This window comes from Amblyraja radiata, chromosome 7, assembly GCF_010909765.2.
Source record: "Amblyraja radiata isolate CabotCenter1 chromosome 7, sAmbRad1.1.pri, whole genome shotgun sequence".
NCBI classification, from domain to species: domain Eukaryota; kingdom Metazoa; phylum Chordata; class Chondrichthyes; order Rajiformes; family Rajidae; genus Amblyraja; species Amblyraja radiata.
This window is the reverse complement of record NC_045962.1, coordinates 57,615,072-57,634,420: the sequence shown is the minus strand read 5'-3', so window position 1 is coordinate 57,634,420 and position 19,349 is coordinate 57,615,072. Positions and strand designations below refer to the sequence as shown.

Here is a 19,349-nt window from a genome sequence, read left to right as displayed (position 1 = left end):
TAACTTGAAAAAACCCCAAACCCATGTTTCCCTGCTGGCGGGCACTCTCGTGACCCCCTCGGGCGCGGGTCCTTGCTCTCTCGCGTGTGGCTGGGCAAGATGGCGGATCTGCACATGAAGCTCATCCGCAAGCGGCTGCAGAGGAAAAGCGAGAAGATTAAACATATAGCCGCCAGCGCAAAGGGTGAGTGTTCTGCGTTAGGGATAGTCTGGTCATGGGCGAGATCGTGATATCACCCGCCTCCTGGCGTGTGCGCTCCAGCTCCGGTGTGGGGCATGGGATCAGATCCTCGAGTCCTTGGTCGAAGACTCTAGTAGCGCCAAGAAGTATTACAAACCAGATTCACCATCTCGAACAAGCTATCTACAAACACAGCCGGTAGAATCTTCAATTGCGATTTTAAAGCGAAACAAAAGGCGCGACGGAAGAGTTGCTGCCTTATAGCGCCAGAGATCCAGGTTCGATCCTGAACACGGGTGATGTCTATACGGAGTTTGTACGTTCTTCCTGTGACCACATGGGTTTTCTCCGGTTTGCTCCCACACATTAAAGACGTGCAGGGTTGTAGGTTAATTGGTTTCTGTAAATTGTCCCTAGTGTGTAGGATATCGTACACACTAGGGACAATATGTAGGTGATCGTTGGTCGCGGAAACAGGTGACGTTTCTGGTCGGGACCTGGTCAAATTAGTCTGCGCCCATCCAATTTTAAACTCACAGACCTATATATTAGATTTTTTGAGATACAGCATGGAAACAGACCCTTTGGCCCATCGAGTCTGCGCCGACCAATGATCACCTGTACGATATCCTGCACACTGGGGACAATTTACAGAAACCAATTCTATTGGATGCTGTGGTTTTGTGTAAACCAACATCTGCAGTTCCTTGTTTCTCCCCTTTGGCCGACTGATGATCTGAACAGTCAGTCAGACAGACTGAAGAAGGGTCTCGACTCAAAATGTCACCCATTCCTTCTCTCTAGAGATGCTGCCTGTCCTGTTGAGTTACTCCAGCTTTTTGTGCCTTTCTTTGTTGGATTGTTGTCATACATTTACACGTAGTTCATTGTTTTTAGGAATTAGGACCATTTAATTAGTTAAACCAAATTGTTTGAACTAATAATAAGTTTGAATTTTGGAATTTAATTTCCACTCGTAATCGAAATTTGCATGAAAGCACAGTAGTGAGTGTCATATACACCAAGACTGGAACAAGTAAATTGCTATTTGATGCAGCGTTACAGAATCTTATTGCAAGTGTCTTTTGGAGAATGGTAATCTTTAAACTGTTGTGTGTATTGCAAGTGAGGGTTTTGTCACCTAAAAGCTTTTGATGCACATGACTGGTTCCTTTCTTTCTAATCTCATACATTTAAATTCATCCAAAATAGGGTTCTCCATGTCTTAATTTGCACCATCCCAAATTACTTTTTCTTCTCCTACTCGATTCCCAGTTAAACATAGGGTAAACGCTCAAAGACTCGATCTACATCTATTCTCATGGAACATAGAACTGTAAGACATAGGAACGGGCCCTTCGTCCCATGATATTTCTGCCGCACATGATGCCAAACTGATTTAATCTGCCAGTGAGTGATCCATATCCTTCTATTCCCTGCACTTCCACGTGCCTATCTAAAAGCCTCTTAAATGTATCTGCCAGCACCACCACTCCTGGCAATGCATTCAAGATCACCACCACTCCTGGCAATGCATTCAAGATCCCCACCACTCTTGTGTAAAAAAAAAACTCCTCCACATTTCCATTAAAGTTTCCCCCTCTCACATTAGAGCTATGCCCTCTAGTGTTTGACATTTTCACCCTCAGGAAAAAAGTTCTGACTGTACATTATTTATACCTCTCATAATTTTATTTGGTTCTATCAAGTCTCCCCGTAACCTCCGACATTCCAGAGAAAGCAATCCAAGTCTATTAAATCTCTCCCTGCAGCTGAAACCCTCTAATCCAAACAGCATTCTGGTAAACCCCCTCTGCACCCTCTACAAAGCTTCCGCATCTTTCCTGTAATGGGATGACCAGAACTGCATGCAATACTCGAAATGTGACCTGACCAAAATCCTACAGGGCTATATCATGACTTATGTTTAGCACAATATGGTTTTCTCGTTCTTCTCCTTTATTGTAATGGTGACAATGTGAACTCCCTGTTGTCATGCTTCCTGACATCACTGGTTTTAAGTAATTAACATATTGTATAGGAAATTTTGGAGACTGTCTGGACAGAAAATGAGTGAAATTAATTTCAAACGGGGCATGGGAGTACCTGGGCCTTTATTTATACCTCAGCCACACACTATCACAGCAGTTCTTGTCCTTGGAGTTGTGATCCAAATATATTTTTAATGGGTTCCCAGCACATTCACCACATCATTCTGAAGCAGCAAACTTTTTTGGTGGTATTTGAGGTCTTGCACATGAACTTCAAGTATGTCTACACTCTGCGTGACAACATTGATTTTTTGTTAACAGTGATCCAGCAAAACGAAGTGGAAAATGAAATGCCACAAGATTCAACCAACAATAAAGAAAAGACTGCAAAAATGTTGACGGCTCAAAGGATTGTGAAAGAAGGGGCTGATCTGAAATCGGAAATGAAAAAGAAAAAGAAAAGGAAAAATGCAAACAACATCCAGGAATTTGGTATGTTGATAAACACAATAAGCAAGAGTAACTCAGCAGGACAGGCAGCATCTCTGGACAGGAATGGGTGTTGTTTCGGTTCGAGACTCTTCTTCAGACTGGTTAGGGATAAGAGAAACAAGAGATATAGATAGTAATGTGGAGAGATGAAGAACAATGAATGAAAGATATGCAAAAAAGTAACGATAATAAATGAAACATTGTAAGCTGTTTGTAGGGTAAAAATTAGATGCTAGTGGGACTTGGTTGCGGGAGGGATAGAGAGCGAGAAGGAATGCCTGGGTTACCTGAAGTGAGAGAAATGAATATTCATACCACTGGTCTGCAAGCTGCCCAAGCGAAATATGAGATGCTGTTCCTCCAATTTGTGTTTAGCCTTACTCTGACAATGGAGGAGACCGAGGACAGAAAGGTCTGTGTTGGAATGGGAAGGAGAATTAAAGTGTCCAGCAACCGGGAGATCAGGTTGCTTCAGGCAGGCTGAGCAAAGGTGTTCCGCGAAACGATCGCCCAGTACCGAGGAGACACGGGTGAGGGCCTCATCAATGTTGATCTTGGTTTGACTATTTCAATATTGCGAATGCAACAAGGAACAATTTTCTCTTGAAATTAATGTCAAAGGTACCAAATTTGTGTCATGATTATAAAACAAACAATGGGAAATTAGTTTGAAGAGAACCATAGCTCAAATTCCAGAATGTGAATGGAAGCAAGCAGATGGGGAACTGATCTCTTATACTACAAACCTTGCAGCACCATCCACCTTTGATGCTGAGGATTCCAAGTGCCCCATGGTCACTTTGAGCCAAAGCCACCAATTTACTACAACATTTCAACATTGGATATTTTCCAAATTGGAATTATCAGATTTACTGCACAGGTCAATGTTCCTGATCGGTAAACTATGTGCTTAATAGTGCAGGGAACCAGAGAGAGGTGTTCAAATCCCTCCAAGGCATCTGTGGGATTTAAATCTAACTAACTAAATAAATCTGAAGAAGGGTCTTGATCCAAAATGTCACTTTTCGATGTCTTCCATAGATGCTGTCTGACCCACTGAGTTGCAACACCTTGTGTCTTTTTTGGTAAACCAGCATCTGCAGTTCCTTCTGTCTCTTAATTAAATATTAATTAATATTAATTATAATATTAATATAATATCACAGGGGGGGGGGGGGGAATTAGTGTGTGTATGTGTGGGGGGTGGTTAGTGTGTGTGTGGTGCTCCCCCCCCCCCCCGCAACTGCGCGTTGAGGGCACTTGGTCTAGTATGTACGTTTATTGGCCAAGTATTCACATACAAGGAATTTGCCTTGGTGCTCTGCGCACAAGTAACAACATGACATACAGTGAGAGTTACGAATCTCAGAAAACACTAAACATTAATAATAATAAAACATTAATGATAAAACACCATTGATCGAGCAGTCAACAGTCAACTCGGAAAGTTTGGAGTGTGGTAGCTCTGCCTCAATGGTGTTGAATGCAGAGCTAAAATCAACAAACAGGATCCTCGCATAGGTCCCCTGGCGGTCGAGGTGCTGTAGGATGAAGTGCAGGCTCAGGTTGACTGCATCAGCCACAGATCTATTGGCCCGATATGCAAACTCCAGAGGGTCCAGCAGGGAATTTGTGATATATTTCAGCTTGGCCAGCACAAGCCTTTCGAGTGTCGTCATGACTACAGAGGTCAGTGCGACAGGCCTGTCGTCATTAAGACAAGTAATCCTTGCCTTTTTGGGTATAGGGACAATAGTGGAGACTTTGAAGCAGGCAGGGACAGTAAATGTTTGCAGGGACTGGTTATATAATTAAAGGCAGGTTGACTATGGTCACTGGTCTTGTGATGTTTAGTGATAACTCAGAAATTTTCCCATGTAAAATGTGTAATTACAGCATGACGTGTTTACATAAGTAATTCCATAGTAAAAATGAACGTATGCATTTAGAAAAGGAAATCTGTATGTAAAAACACAGATGTATTTCTGACCTCTGGTGAAAACAATCTCCAAACCCACACTCAATGTTTAAATGGAGAATATGCCATGTCTTGTCCCCTTGTGTACAAAGCTATAAGAAATAACTAGGCACACTCTTGAAATTTAACAAGTATTGGGAAAACAATGGATATGTGAGCTTCTATCAAATAAGATGATTAGGTTATAGCTTTCCAAATTGTTACTTCAATATATAACTAGTTTGGTCATAACGGGGTCTAATATTGCTGTCTTTTATATTCATCCTGCGCTAAAACAGATAGAATGAAAGGTTCTGGTAATAGTCAGAATGTGAATGGAGATTGATTGATTTGATTAATCTCAACATGTTGACCAATGACATTGGGGTCAAGGAACATTATTTATTTATTTGTACTTGAACCACAAAGATAGTTGATTTGCCATCTTGCTCTGATGTAGCATTAAAGTATTACGTATGGTCAATGGAAGGATTTTGTTTTATATCTAACTTGCAAATTCAGATTCAGATTCAATTTTATTGTCATTGCACTTTTCAGTGCAACAAAATGGTTTAGCCTGCAGTCATAACATAGAACAAACAACAAAACACACACTCAACACAGTTCAACATCCACCACAGTGAGTCCACCAGGCACCTCCTCACTGTGATGGAAGGCAAAAAGTCCGAAAGCCGTTGTCTCTTCCCTCCTTGCTCTCCCTCTGCGCTGAGGCGATCCAGGCCTCCGATGTTTAGGTGTACTTGTTTAGATGTACTTGATGCCTTATGAGGCATTTATCTGCTCCCCCATGAAGTGGCTTATAATATTTAGCATCATTTGGAGAAAGCAGTAACTTGGAATGGAAAAGCACAGTTTTATACCTATTGTTTAATAAACTGTATTTTTCTCTCTGGTAGTAGTTGCAGCAATTCATGCTCTGAAATTAACTGTTTGCATTTATGCACAGCTATAATTTAATTTAGCAAGAAAATGTGGATTCAATTGCTTACGGATTCAATCCTTATAGAAATAATTCAGATTCATTAATATTTAACAAAAAAAACTATTGACCCAGCCAAAGAACGCAAAGCATGCTTTCCTCTGTACTTGTACCAAACAGTTGATTAGTTGATGCAGTGGTTATTTTATTTCGAAAATATGAAGGGTTGATGAAAAAGAAAAAGAAAATGTGAAATAATTTCTGTCAAACTTTCCCAAGGAATGTAAGGTAATCTTTCTGGAAAAATGCAATGAGTAGAAGATGTGGCATATAAATGATGTCCATCAAAATTCCTGCTCATTTACAGCAGTGCAGTCTTTCTGGTCGATTACCCAACCATTCCCAAACTGGCATTTATTTGTGACAATGGGAGGTAACCTAACTGTTGACCAATTTATTTTCAATTTCCAAATTTCAGATATCAAAAAACAAAAGTATGCAAATTGCAATAAGAATGATGAATTGGAAACGAACAAAGATGATACCTTGGCGGTGGAGCAAGATCAGAAGAATGAGCACAATGAAGAGAAATCCGAAGATGAAGGTCCAACATTGCCAATGGGGTTGACAGGTAAACATATTTCCGAGGTTTAAGTATTGAATGCAGTATTCAGAAGCAAGCTGTTACAATGTCATTGAAGAATGTTATTGTTGTATAAATCTTCTTTAATACAAGTATTATTTGATATGTGGAAACGATCAATCTTCTGGGCTGGATGTTGTATAAGTTAGAAGACAAGAAGAATAGACACCGTGTTGGAATAACTCAGCGGGTCAGTCAGCATCACTGGAGAACATGGATAGGTGATGTTTCCGATCAGGACCCTTCTTCAAGTTGCAGTCCGAAGAAGGTCCCCAACCTGAAATGTCACCTATCGATGTTAGTCCGAAATGTTGCCTGACCTGCTGAGTTATTCAAGCACTGCCTTTTTTTGTGAACCATAGAAACATAGAAAATAGGTGCAGGAGTAGGCCATTCGGCCCTTCGAGCCTGCACCGCCATTCGATATGATCATGGCTGATCATCCAACTCAGTATCCCATCCCTGCCTTCTCTCCAAACCCCCTGATCCCTTTAGCCACAAGGGCCACATCTAACTCCCTCTTAAATATAGCTAAATAAACCAGCATCTGCAATGCCATGTTACTACAGACAAGAAGAGTCATTACTTTTCTCAAGAATGGTTGTGGTGGTGAAGTAATGGGATAAGAGAATTTCTGACAAGGCCCTCTCAAAACGCATTTGATCTCTGTGATCTATGAGCCATTTCAGTGGACATGAAAAAATCTGCCACTTTATTAAGAAACTGAAGTTGCACTAGAAAAGGCAGCACATTTCCTTACTTAAAACAATATAGTGAACTGGGTGGGGTTTTACAGCAAAACTGTGATTTCATAATATCTGTACAGATGCCACGGGAAAGGAAAAATAATGTGACTGCTGGAAATTCTGAAATAAAAACAAAGTACTAGAAATGCTCAGCAAATTTTGCTACCTCTTCAGCACTTGGGTGTTATTTTATATTTCAAGGATGCTTGTGCTAGGTTGTGGTGAGATGAACACCCTATGCAGTTTTGTTTGCTGCAATTATTTCAGCAGTCTTTATTCAGCAGGCAGCAGTTGTATATATAATTGTATTAGAGAATAAATTGGTGCATGGGAAATGCTTCATGGTCTGGGTCAACATAAAGTAATTTAATATCAATTTTAAAGAAAAGTTGTTATTTAGAATGTATCTTGCAGTGTAAATGGAAATATTCATTTGCTGTACTGTGGAATATATTTGGTTGGTTAAAGATCAAGGAGTGATGTGAGGATAATCTTTTTCACGCAGCAAGTGCCCATGATTGAATTCACACCTTGAAAGGATGGTGAAAACTGATTTAATGTTTGTTTTGAAAGGGGAATTGGAGAGATACTTGAGAGGAAAGAAAAATATTGGTTATCGAGCAAAGCTGATGAATGGAGCCGATTTGATTGCTCATGCAAAGAACCACTGTGGGTTTATTAGGTCAGGTGGCTGCTTTCCTTGCTGTAAATAAAATAAATAAAATGTGGGATTTTGAAGTGGAACATTTCTGTACAGTTCAGCAAAATAATCTCTGAATGTGAAGGGAAGAAATGCTTTAACTACGGTAATTTTAAGACATTCCTCCATTTTCAATCTATTATGTGATAGTTTTAGGAGCATTTTCAGCAGAATTTGGCTATATTGGAATAGTTTATTTGATTAACTGGTCCTTCAAAGGATGCCTTTTTGAACTAATTTTATATTCACATTTAGGGGCTTTTGAAGCTACTGCCTTTTCTTCCCTGGATGGCCTAGTTAGTGAGAATACTTTAAAAGGAATTGCAGATATGAGCTTTACTCATATGACTGAAATTCAACAGAAAAGCATCCGACCTTTGCTGGAGGGCAGGTAAGTTGAGTTAATCATAAATATAGAACTTGCTCAGCAATATTTGTGTGTTACTTAGGGGACCTATGCGAGGATCCTGTTTGTTGATTTTAGCTCTGCATTCAACACCTTTGTGCCAGAGCTACAACACTCCAAACTTTCCGAGTTGACTGTGCCTGAACCCCTCTGTCAGTGGATCACCAGCTTCCTGACAGACAGGAAGCAGCATGTGAGGCTGGGAAAGCACATCTCGGACCCGCAAACGCTCAGCATAGAAGCACCGCAAGGCTGCGTACTCTCTCCTCTCCTCTACTCTCTCTACACCAACGACTGCACCTCCACAGACACCTCTGTCAAGCTTCTCAAGTTTGCGGACGACACAACCCTGATTGAACTGATCCAGGATGGGGAGGAATCTGCCTACGGACATGAAGTGTCACAGCTCGCGTCCTGGTGCCATAGCAACAACCTAGAGCTCAATGCTCTTAAGACAGTGGAATTGATTGTAAAGCTCCCCCTCCCCTCACCCCACTCACCATCAACAACACCACAGTCACATATGTGGGGTCTTTTAAGTTCCTGGGAACCATCATCTCCAAGGACTTTAAGTGGGGGGCTACCATCGACTCCACAGTCAAAAAGGCACAACAGAGGATGTACTTCCTGCGGCAGCTGAGGAAGCACAATCTGCCACAGGCAATGATGGTCCAATTCTACACGGCCATCGTAGAGTCTGTTCTCACCTTCTCCATCATGGTCTGGTTTGGCTCAGCCACCAAGCACGACACCTGGAGGCTGCAGCGAATCGTCCAATCAGCAAAGATTATTGGTTGCAACCTTCCCTCCATTGATGGCAAGGGCCAGGAAGCGAGCGGGCAAGATCATCTCTGATCCCTCTCACCCTGGCCACAAACTCTTTGAATTACTTCCCTCTGGAAGGTGACTCCGGACTGTCAAAGCTGCCACAGCCAGATATAAAAACAATTTTTATCCACGAGTAGTAGCTCTACTCAACAGCCAAATAACTGTAGCCTTCCTTTGATCTGGTATTTTGTTGGTTCACATGCTTGATCAATGGTGTTTTATCCTTCATGTTTTATTATTATTAATGTTTAGTGTTTTCTGAGTCATTCATAACTGTCACTGTATGTCATGTTGTTACTTGTGGGCGGAGCACCAAGGCAAATTCCTTGTATGTGAATACTTGGCAAATAAACTTACTTACTTTGTCAAGTACACCTTATTTGTACATCTTCCATCTGCTATGCTGTTATGCATCCCTGATGAAAATGAGCTCTGTTGGGATGAATCATCTGATTCAGCTACTACAAGTATGCTAATACCATTTCATCACAGACTCCTCTGCTTTCCTATCAGACTGTCTATCCTGTGTTCACTCTTGTAATTTAATGTGCAACAACAGAAGCAATCACTATAGATTATTGCTGCAATTTCAGTATAACAGCTAGAACATCTACCATGCCGCTGTTATTGTGGGTTTTTTGCAATCATGGCATGCAATGTGACTGAAGAATTTCAAACTACAAATTGTTACTGTTTCATAGACTACCAGCTTCTATTTCCATAGCATTGTCTGTGTGCTCTTCTAATATCTGCACTGGATCCTTCATCTTGCCTTTGTCCCAGTAGATGTAACTATTCCAATGCCTCCCAGACAGCATCCTGTCCTGCATACACTGCAAACTTCAGCTGTGAAAATTCTATCTCCATATCCTATCCCAAAGGACACTGAGGGACATAATAAATGTGGTTATTAATTTTGAGGAGGGAATATTGTTACTTTCAGAATATATTTAAATTATATTCTTCTGTAATTGGTATATTGGTCCACAATATTTGATTCCAATAAATCATCTAATTTAAAAAATAAGTTTATAAGATATGTTTGTCCAGACGCAACATACCTTTTCAACGGATGTAGTAAGAAAAGTTAGGTGGAATTTTTGAGACAAGTCTTTAAAATGCTCATTTAACTTTTTTTAGGGATATTCTGGCTGCTGCAAAGACCGGCAGTGGGAAAACATTGGCATTCCTTATTCCTGGTGTTGAGCTCATCTACAAACTGAGGTTCATGCCAAGAAATGGTAAGCAAGTGGCTCAAATCTTAAGTATTTTAATTGAGTGCAGGTCAAACGCTATTGGGCATATTTATTCTAACTTATAAAAAGATTTTTAGTCAATTAGAATGTCTTCAATTTGGATGGGGGGGTGGGAAAGATATGTTTCTACTTTTAAAATAAGACCAAATAGGTATTGCCGTTTTACAAATCATTGGTATTGCTGTTTTACAAACTAAATTAATTGAAAGATTGACTTTTATGTTGGGAGAAATGACCATAATTTCAAACCTAACAAAAATATGCTGTTTGAATCATTTGTTAAATTGTATAAAAGATTAGACATGCAACTGAATATATATTTGAAGCATGAATAAATTTATTCAGCTGAAGGTTGGTCTATAATAGAAATATATTTTTCCTCAGGGACGGGCGTCCTCATTCTTTCACCAACCCGGGAATTAGCGATGCAGACATATGGTGTTATGAAAGAACTAATGGCGCATCATGTTCATACTTATGGATTGCTCATGGGAGGCAGTAATAGAACTGCAGAAGCACAAAAACTGGCAAATGGAATCAACATGATAATAGCAACTCCAGGCAGACTTCTGGATCATATGCAGGTATTGTGCATTTATCACTTCACCTATGAATAAATATGACTTCACCTATGAAGAGACAGGCTGTGAGCCTGAGGAATAGATGTGCAGGAGGTGCATCCAAGTGCAGCCCCTTAAAGATCTTGGTAGGGAACTGGAACTAGAGCTGCAGCTGGACGACCTTGGGCCTCAGGGAAGTCATTGGAGGTACCGAGAGGATGGCACACCTGTGTAGACAGAGAATAGATGAGTGACCACCAGGAAACGGAGTAGAAAAAGAGTTCAGGGATCCCTTCCGGTCATTCTCCTGAAAAGCAAAGGTTTCAAAGGTCTTTTATTGTCACATGTACCAATTAAGGTACAGTGATATGCGAATTGCCATATAAAAAAAAAGACACATAACTACATAACATAAACACCCACCACAGCGGATTCCCCACATTCTTTACTGTGATGGAAGGCAAAAAGCCCAATCTTCTTTTTCTTTATTCACCCACGGTTGGGGCAGTCGAACCATCCGTCGGGGCGATCGAAGCTCCCACAGCCAGCGGTCGAAGCTCCCGCGTCGGGGCGATCAAAGTTCCCGCGTCGGGGTGATAAAAGCTTCTGCAGCTTCGAGTTCCTAATGTCGGTCACTGACCAGATACCGCGAGCTCCGTGATGTTAAGTCCGCAAGCACCCACAGTTGGAGCTCCGAGATCGATCCCTGGCAAAGGGTTCGCGGGCTCTGCGATGTTAAATCCTGTAAGCTCCCCGCGGTAGAGCTCTCAAAAGTCGGTCTCCAGCCAAGGCCGCCAACTCCACGATGATAGGCCGCAGTGTGGACGGAGATACGACACAGAAACAAATTGCATCTCTGTCAAGGTAAGAGATTGGAAAAAGTTTCCTCCAATTCCCCCACCCCCCACATAAAACAAGCTAAAGAACACTAAAAACATACATTTAACACATACTATTAAAACACAAAGAAAGAAGGGAAAGACAGACTATTGTCGAGGCAGCCATTGCTGGCATCACCCTGGAAAGGCAGTACTCCACTTTGGATTCTGTTAAAGGGGAGTGATCGTTTAGCAGAGAGCAGCAGGGGCCAGGTTCTTGGCACCTGGCACTGAGACACAGTGGGTAGGGTGAAGTTAGGCAGAGCGATAGTAATAGGGGACTTGAATGTTAGGTGTGCAGGCAGGAGATTCTGTGGCAGCAAATGGGACTCCTGGGTGCCCTCTTGCCCCTATGGTGTCAAGGTCCTAGATGTCACTGAGCGGCTGCAGAGCATTCTCAAAGGGGGAGGCTGATCAGCCAGAAGTTGTTGTTGGCACAAATGACATGGATAGGAAAGGGGATGAGGCCCTGCGGACTGTGGATATAGGGGTTTGGCAAAAGGGTAAAATGCAGGACCTCAAGGGCGGTAATCTTTAGTTCACTATCAATGCTCCGTGATGGGGCAGGTAGCAATAGGAGAACAGGACAGATGAATGCGTGGCTGAGAAGTTGATGCAGGGGACTGGGGTTCAGATTTTAGGACCATTAGGAATTTATTTTGATCTGCTGATTGAGATCAGCACACCAATACTTCTACATCTAAATCCTAAGAAGGCTTAGAAAGTTCAGCGTGTCCCATACAACCCTCACCAACCTATTGAAGTACCATAGAAAGCATTGTAACAGGATGCATCAAAGCTTGGTGTGGGAACAGCTCCATCCAAAACCCCAAGAAATTGTAGCGAATTGTGGGCGCAGCCCAGGTCATCACACAAACCAACTTCCTTTTATTTGACTCCATTTATATCTCACGCTGCCTGCAACACAATCAAGGACGAGTCGCACCCTGGCCACTTCCTCTTCTCCCCTCTCCCATCTGGCAAAAGGTATAGAAGTGTGAAAACGCACACCTCCAGATTCAGGGACAATTTCTTCCCAGCTGTTATCCTACCACAACCAGAGAGCAGTGCTGAACTACTATCTACCTCATTGGTGACCCTCGGACTATCCTTGATCAGACTTTGCTGGCTTTACCTTGCACTAAATTATATTCCCTAATCTTGTATCTATACACTGTAAATGGCTCGATTGTAATCATGTATTGTCTTTCTGCTGCCTAAATATCACGCAACAAAAGCTTCTCACTTTATCTTGGTACATGTGACAATAATCTAAACTGATACACTGATCTCTTCTGGGGCAGGGGTGACCTGTACAACAGGGGCAGGTTTTGCTCGTGCTACTCAAGAGGGTTTAAACTGGAATGGCAAGGGGTTTGGAACCAGAATAGCAGGTCTGTGCGGCCACAGTGTCGCAGCGGTAAAGTTGCTGCCTTACAGCGCTTGCCGCGCCGGAGACCCGGGTTCAATCCCGACTGCACGTGCTGTCTGTACGGAGTTTGTACGTTCTCCCCATGACCGCGTGGGTTTTCTCTGAAATCTTCGGTTTCTTCCCACACTCCAAAGACGTACAGCTTAATTGGCATGGTGTATGTGTAAATTGTCCCTAATGTGTGTAGGATAGTGTTAATGTGCGGGGATCGCTGGTCGGTTCGACTCGGTGGGCCAAAGGGCCTGTTTCCACGCTGTATCTCTAAAATAAAAGTCTGCAAATGGAAGGGCTGATGTGAAAATGCAGGTTATGATAAACAAATCTCAAAAAAAGGACAGGCAGGGAGAGGTTCTTGAATATGGGGATATTCAAGGGTTAAAGTGTGTTTTCTTCAATGCATGTATTGTAGGTAAAGCTGATGAACTCACAGTCTGGATCAGTGCTTGGAATTATAATGTGTTAGCCATTACGGAACCTTAATTGCTAGAAGTTCACGACTGGCAGCTTAACGTGCCTGTATTTTGATGTTTCAGATGAGATAGAGGGGGCTAAAACATAGAAACATAGAAACAGACATAGAAAATAGGTGCAGGAGTAGGCCATTCGGCCCTTCGAGCCTGCACCGCCATTCAATATGATCATGGCTGATCATCCAACTCAGTATCCTGTACCTGCCTTCTCTCCATACCCCCTGATCCCTTTAGCTACAAGGGCCACATCTAACTCCCTCTTAAATATAGCCAATGAACTGGCCTCAACTACCTTCTGTGGCAGAGAATTCCAGAGATTCACCACTCTCTGTGTGAAAAATGTTTTCCTCATCTCGGTCCTAAAAGATTTCCCCCTTATCCTTAAACTGTGACCCCTTGTTCTGGACTTCCCCAACATCGTGAACAATCTTCCTGCATCCAGCCTGTCCCCAACCCCTTAAGAATTTTGTAAGTTTCTATAAGATCCCCCCTCAATCTTCTAAATTCTAGCGAGTACAAGCCGCGTCTATCCTGTCTTTCTTCATATGAAAGTCCTGACATCCCAGGAATCAGTCTGGTGAACCTTCTCTACTCCCTCTATGGCAAGAATGTCTTTCCTCAGATTAGGAGACAAAACTGTATGCAATACTCCAGGTGTGGTCTCACCAAGACCCTGTACAACTGCAGTAGAACCTCCCTGCTCCTATACTCAAATCCTTTTGCTATGAATGCTAACATACCATTCGCTTTCTTCACTGCCTGCTGCACCTGCATGCCTACTTTTAATGACTGGTGTACCATGACACCCAGGTCTTGTTGCATTTCCCCTTTTCCTAATCGGCCACCAAAGAAGTGGGGGAGTTTATTTGCTAATCAGGAAGAATGTCACAGAGAGGGCATACTGGAGGGTACCTCTACCGAGGCATTCGGACTTCATAAGCTGCCATAGCTTGCGAGGAATACTTGTCTTGTCCCAATATTTGGTAGACTAAATTACGGAATTATCTGAAACCCTATTTCTTGTACTTGTATTAATCTTCTCTATCCCCAGTGGTTTTGACATGTTGACCTAGACCTTTATTTAAAATCTGGATGTTTTCTAAATTACTTTTCTTTTGAACAGAATGTTTCTTCCCTTCTTTACATTTGTTTTTGTCTGTCCAATTTTTGCATGTGTTTATTGTGTGTATTTTTGACATTCATACTTTGAGAAGAGATAATTGGATGGTGAGGCTGATTTTATTTCCTAATCATATCTTGACAGAACACACCAGGATTTATGTTCAAAAACCTGCAATGCCTTGTGATAGATGAAGCAGATCGTATCCTAGAAGTGGGATTTGAAGAGGAATTGAAACAGATAATCAGACTTTTGCCAAGTGCGTTAATCCAGTGAATTTATTATTCCGGTAGAGGAATGATGTGTGCAATATTTTTTAGTATCCTTAATGAATTTTCACCTTGATAAAGTTTCTCGAAATACATTTCTGAATATTTTCCATTTCAAATTAATTTTCACAGTTTGCCTCAGTGGTTGCTAAATCTTCCTTCCTTCTTAGCATTTTTAACTTTAAGCAGGCTATGTCAGTGTTTGTGGAAGCTGAAATCGTTTGCAAACCTGATTTATGAATCTTGCTCCATTTCATATTCCTTGATCTGTTTTAAGGATATGAATGTTAATTTACTTTGCAGATTTGAATACCCAAAGGATAGTAAGCACAGGAATTTTAAATGTTTGATTATACTGCACAACTAAGCATCTTTTTGGTGTAATCTGGTATTTTTCATTAATACGTAGGTTCCTTAAAAATGACTATAACTTTTTTTATTCTTGACAAACAATTGTCTTGACGTTTCGAAGTGATTTGATTTAATTCCCTTTCATCATATATTTGTCGATATGTCTACAATTTTATTCATTTTATTCCTGCTTTTCTGAACGGACTCACTGCACCAGCATGATTCTGCCAAGATCAATTATCTTTACTCACAATTAATGGATACTGTTAATGTGAGAGCACAGATACTGAATTCCATCCAAGCACCTTCAGTAGATTTTGTATTGTAACATGTACATTTGAACATTTAAAAAAAATCTAGGTAGATTTCCAGCTCCCACAGATTCCGACTTTGTAGCCTAAAAACTTGTACAAAATTAAATTGCACATTAGAATCTACAAAAATTCAGTTGCAAGCTGTTACTGCAGAAAATAAAAGGACGCAGTCATGTATGCAGAAGGTGCAAGACATTTTTTTAAATCCCAACATCCCTTACAAGCAATTATTTCTCAAAAGCTCATCTTTTTGAATCCATAATAGTTTGTTTCAATTTATCCAACTCTGACATTTAAAAGTTTCTCCAATATGAGCATTAGTTTTAACTTAAGCCAAAACTAACGTTTTACTTTGTTAAATGATGGAGGAAAACTCATTTTTACTGAGTTTGCACGTTCTCGCTGTGACCGCGTGGGCTTCCTCTGGGTGCTCCAGATTCCTCCCACATTCCAAAGACGCGCAGGTTTGCAGGTTAATTAGCTTCTGTAAATTGTCCCTAGATTGTAGGATAAACTAGAGTATGGGGTGATAGTTGGTCAACGTGGACGTGGTGGTATCTTTAAACTAAACTAATTGGCAATTGAAGGAAAGCCTGCCCTGCAAAATCAAGTTTTGAGCAAAAGCAAATTAAATTTTTGTTGCAGAACGGCGACAGACAATGCTTTTCTCTGCCACACAAACTCGAAAGGTGGAAGATTTGGCCAGAATCTCATTGAAGAAAGAGCCCTTGTACGTTGGCGTTGATGATGATAAGGAAACTGCAACTGTAGATGGCCTTGAACAAGTGAGCTGAATGTTTTAGTGTTATGTGTGTGTTTGCTGACTTCTATATATTGCATCATTGTACAAACGAAGACAAGCATGACATAATTTATCAGAAATTGTAAGCATTTAACATACTTTTTACAAACATGACTCCAACATTCAAAATATTAGTTCAGTAAACTTACAGAATTTCATTGTTTTAATTCACATCCAATGCATATGACAAACTCTCGACTCTTTATCCCATGATTCATTTGCAGTTAACTTGGCAGTCATTGAAATTATTAAGCGTTGTGTGTTGATAGAAAAAAAAATCCCTGGATAACGATCAACTGAGTCACTGTGCTGTGCTTTTCTGAGAAGAGATTTGTTTGTGGAGTTATTCACACAATCCACATGATCACAAACTTCATTCCTCGGTTTTTATCCTTGATTTTTATCCACATCCTGATCTCCTATGCCACCTTCATAAGTCAGTTGTACCCTTCCTCTTTGGATTTCTTAGAAATGTGTTAATTCGCTGCTTTACTTTCCTTTTAAAATATCTTCTGGATCATTGCTTTTTAGTATATGCTTCACTCGCCATCTTGCATTTTACTTGGATATTACAATTGGTTTAAAATGCAGTTCATTTTTATTTTTGTGCACATTGAACTCATTGACCTGAAACATATTAACATATTTCTTCCACCACAGATAGTGCCTGACATGGGTGTTTTATAGATTTTTAAAATTTTGGTTTTGCAATATCTTCAACACTCTGCTTTTGTTGTGTGTCTTTTGTGTGTTTGTTTATTTCCAATAATATAGACTTTCTAATGCTACAATATATCGGTTGCTTTCAACCTCATTCCAGGGTTTTACAATAGACAATAGGTGCGTGCAGGAGTAGGCCATTCGGCCCTTTGAGCCAGCACCACCATTCAATGTGATCATGGCTGATCATCCCTAATCAGTACCCCGTTCCTGCCTTCTCCCCATATCCCCTGAGAGCTTTAAGAGCTCTATCTAGCTCTCTCTTGAAAGTATCAAGAGAACCGGCCTCCACTGCCTTTGAGGCAGAGAATTCCACAGACTCACAACTCTCTGTGTGAAGAAGTGTTTCCTCGTCTCCGTTCTAAATGGCTTACCCCTCATTCTTAAATTTTTATTTTAGGAGTGAAGATAACATCCTCACTGATACAGTTAAAGCCCATTACTTGGTTGTCTTTAATGAAGATATAACTTTTGGGGCAATGCACCATGGCTAGTAATAATGGGAGGATATTGAGAATTGTGTAGGAATGCGACCTTCCAAAGATCCTTCTAGATGATAGGACTGGCAGTGTAATTTTTTTAAAAATAATGTTATTTGAAGCGCAAAATGTTAGAGCAGGAAATTATTCTGGAATTGCATTACAATACTTGTTAGACCATAGCTTTAATATTGCATATAGTTATGATTGCCGCTTTACAGGGAAGATGTGCTTGCACTGGAGATAATGCAAAGAGGATTTGTAAGGATGTTGCCATAGCTAGAAAATGGTACCAATGAAAATAAATTGGATCGGATCCAATCGTAGAAACCATTTTTAAACTTTTTTTTTACCATGATCTGAATTGAAGGAGTAACTCATCTGCTATAAGTTTCAGTCATCCCATATCAGTGACAATAAAGGAGGCTAAATGTGCAAAAATAAAACTGTTTTTCGAACAATTTTTATGCCAACACATTTCCTATCACTGATTACTTAAGGTTAAAATGTATTTTGCATTTTCAAGGTAGTTGTTTATGTTAAATAATAAACCAGACTATTACATCTTCTATTTCAAGTTCCAATTATCGTTCAAATTCCTTCAAAGATTTGTGAAGATCTGTAAACAATGTAAATTATTTGCTGTTCAAGAAGGAACTGCAGATGTTGGAAGATCGAAGGTACACAAAAACGCTGGAGAAACTCAGCGGGTGCAGCAGCATCCATGGAGCGAAGGAAATAGGTGATGTTTCGGGCCAAAACCCTTCTTCAGGCTCAGACTCAGACTCGGCCCGAAACGTCACCTATTTCCTTCGCTCCATAGATGCTGCTGCACCCGCTGAATTTCTCCAGCATTTTTGTGTAAATTATTTGCTGTTTGCATATATTCAGAATCTTGCAATTTTAGACTTTTTTGGCACAAAAACTACAATGTTGACATTACAGGAAACGTAATAAAACACAATCTTTCAGTACACCACTTGTAAAAGAACGTACAATTCATGTATAATATTTTAATATGTATTCATTTATTTTACTTTACATTTAGGGTTATGTGGTTTGTCCATCGGAGAAGAGATTCCTGTTGCTCTTCACTTTTCTCAAGAAGAATCGTAAGAAGAAGCTCATGGTTTTCTTCTCTTCATGCATGTCTGTGAAGTTTCACTATGAGTTGTTGAACTACATTGATCTACCTGTAATGGCAATTCATGTAAGTAAAAATTGCTACGCTTTCCCTTTGATTCTGACAACCCATTCATCTGACTATAATTAATATGGTATTCAAGACCTGTCGAGTTCCTCCAGCACTTTGTCTTTTTTTGTAAACCAGCATCTGTAGTTCCTTGTTTCTGTATTCCTCCAACAGTTTCTCTTCTGTTCAAGATTCCAGACACTCTCCTAGTGGCAGCATGCTGTAAGGGTTGTAACTTTGTTTGCTCCTTAACTTTTAACTTCTTGCTTATCACTCTTTCAATGTTACTTGTTATTACTTGATTTCAAGACACGGTCTAACCTTTCTTAAAGTGTTGATAACACTTTTATACGCTTCAATCGTGTAAAGGATGGAGACAAGAGGAAAAAGAGCTTCTCCAAGGAAGGAGCGTGGGGAAGGCGCAGCTTCCGACTGGTATCTTAGAAGCAATATCGAAAATGAACAGAGAAATTAAAACAAGATTCTGCAGTTTGGAAGAAATGATGAAAGGAATTTTGAGCAAATTGAAGGAAGTTCAAAAGCTGATTATGTTACAAGATGAATCTCGTGAACAGAAGGAACAAATTGATAACTTGCAAACCTTGGGTCAGGAATGAGATTT

The 19,349-nt window shown here is 40.6% G+C and overlaps 1 protein-coding gene across 1 annotated transcript in view; it reads left to right on the top strand.

Moving 5' to 3' along the window:
• The first annotated feature begins 45 nt into the window (after positions 1-45).
• Positions 46-19,349, top strand: part of ddx18 (DEAD-box helicase 18) — a 39,999-nt gene continuing 20,695 nt past the window's right edge. Inside the window, exons 1-9 of the mRNA XM_033024625.1 lie at positions 46-184; positions 2,494-2,664; positions 6,040-6,192; positions 7,906-8,041; positions 10,025-10,125; positions 10,525-10,724; positions 14,745-14,859; positions 16,180-16,319; positions 18,584-18,745. Of these exons, the coding sequence (XP_032880516.1) occupies positions 100-184; positions 2,494-2,664; positions 6,040-6,192; positions 7,906-8,041; positions 10,025-10,125; positions 10,525-10,724; positions 14,745-14,859; positions 16,180-16,319; positions 18,584-18,745 (1,263 nt within the window). The 5' untranslated portion in view covers positions 46-99. The remainder of the gene's footprint in view (positions 185-2,493; positions 2,665-6,039; positions 6,193-7,905; positions 8,042-10,024; positions 10,126-10,524; positions 10,725-14,744; positions 14,860-16,179; positions 16,320-18,583; positions 18,746-19,349) is intronic.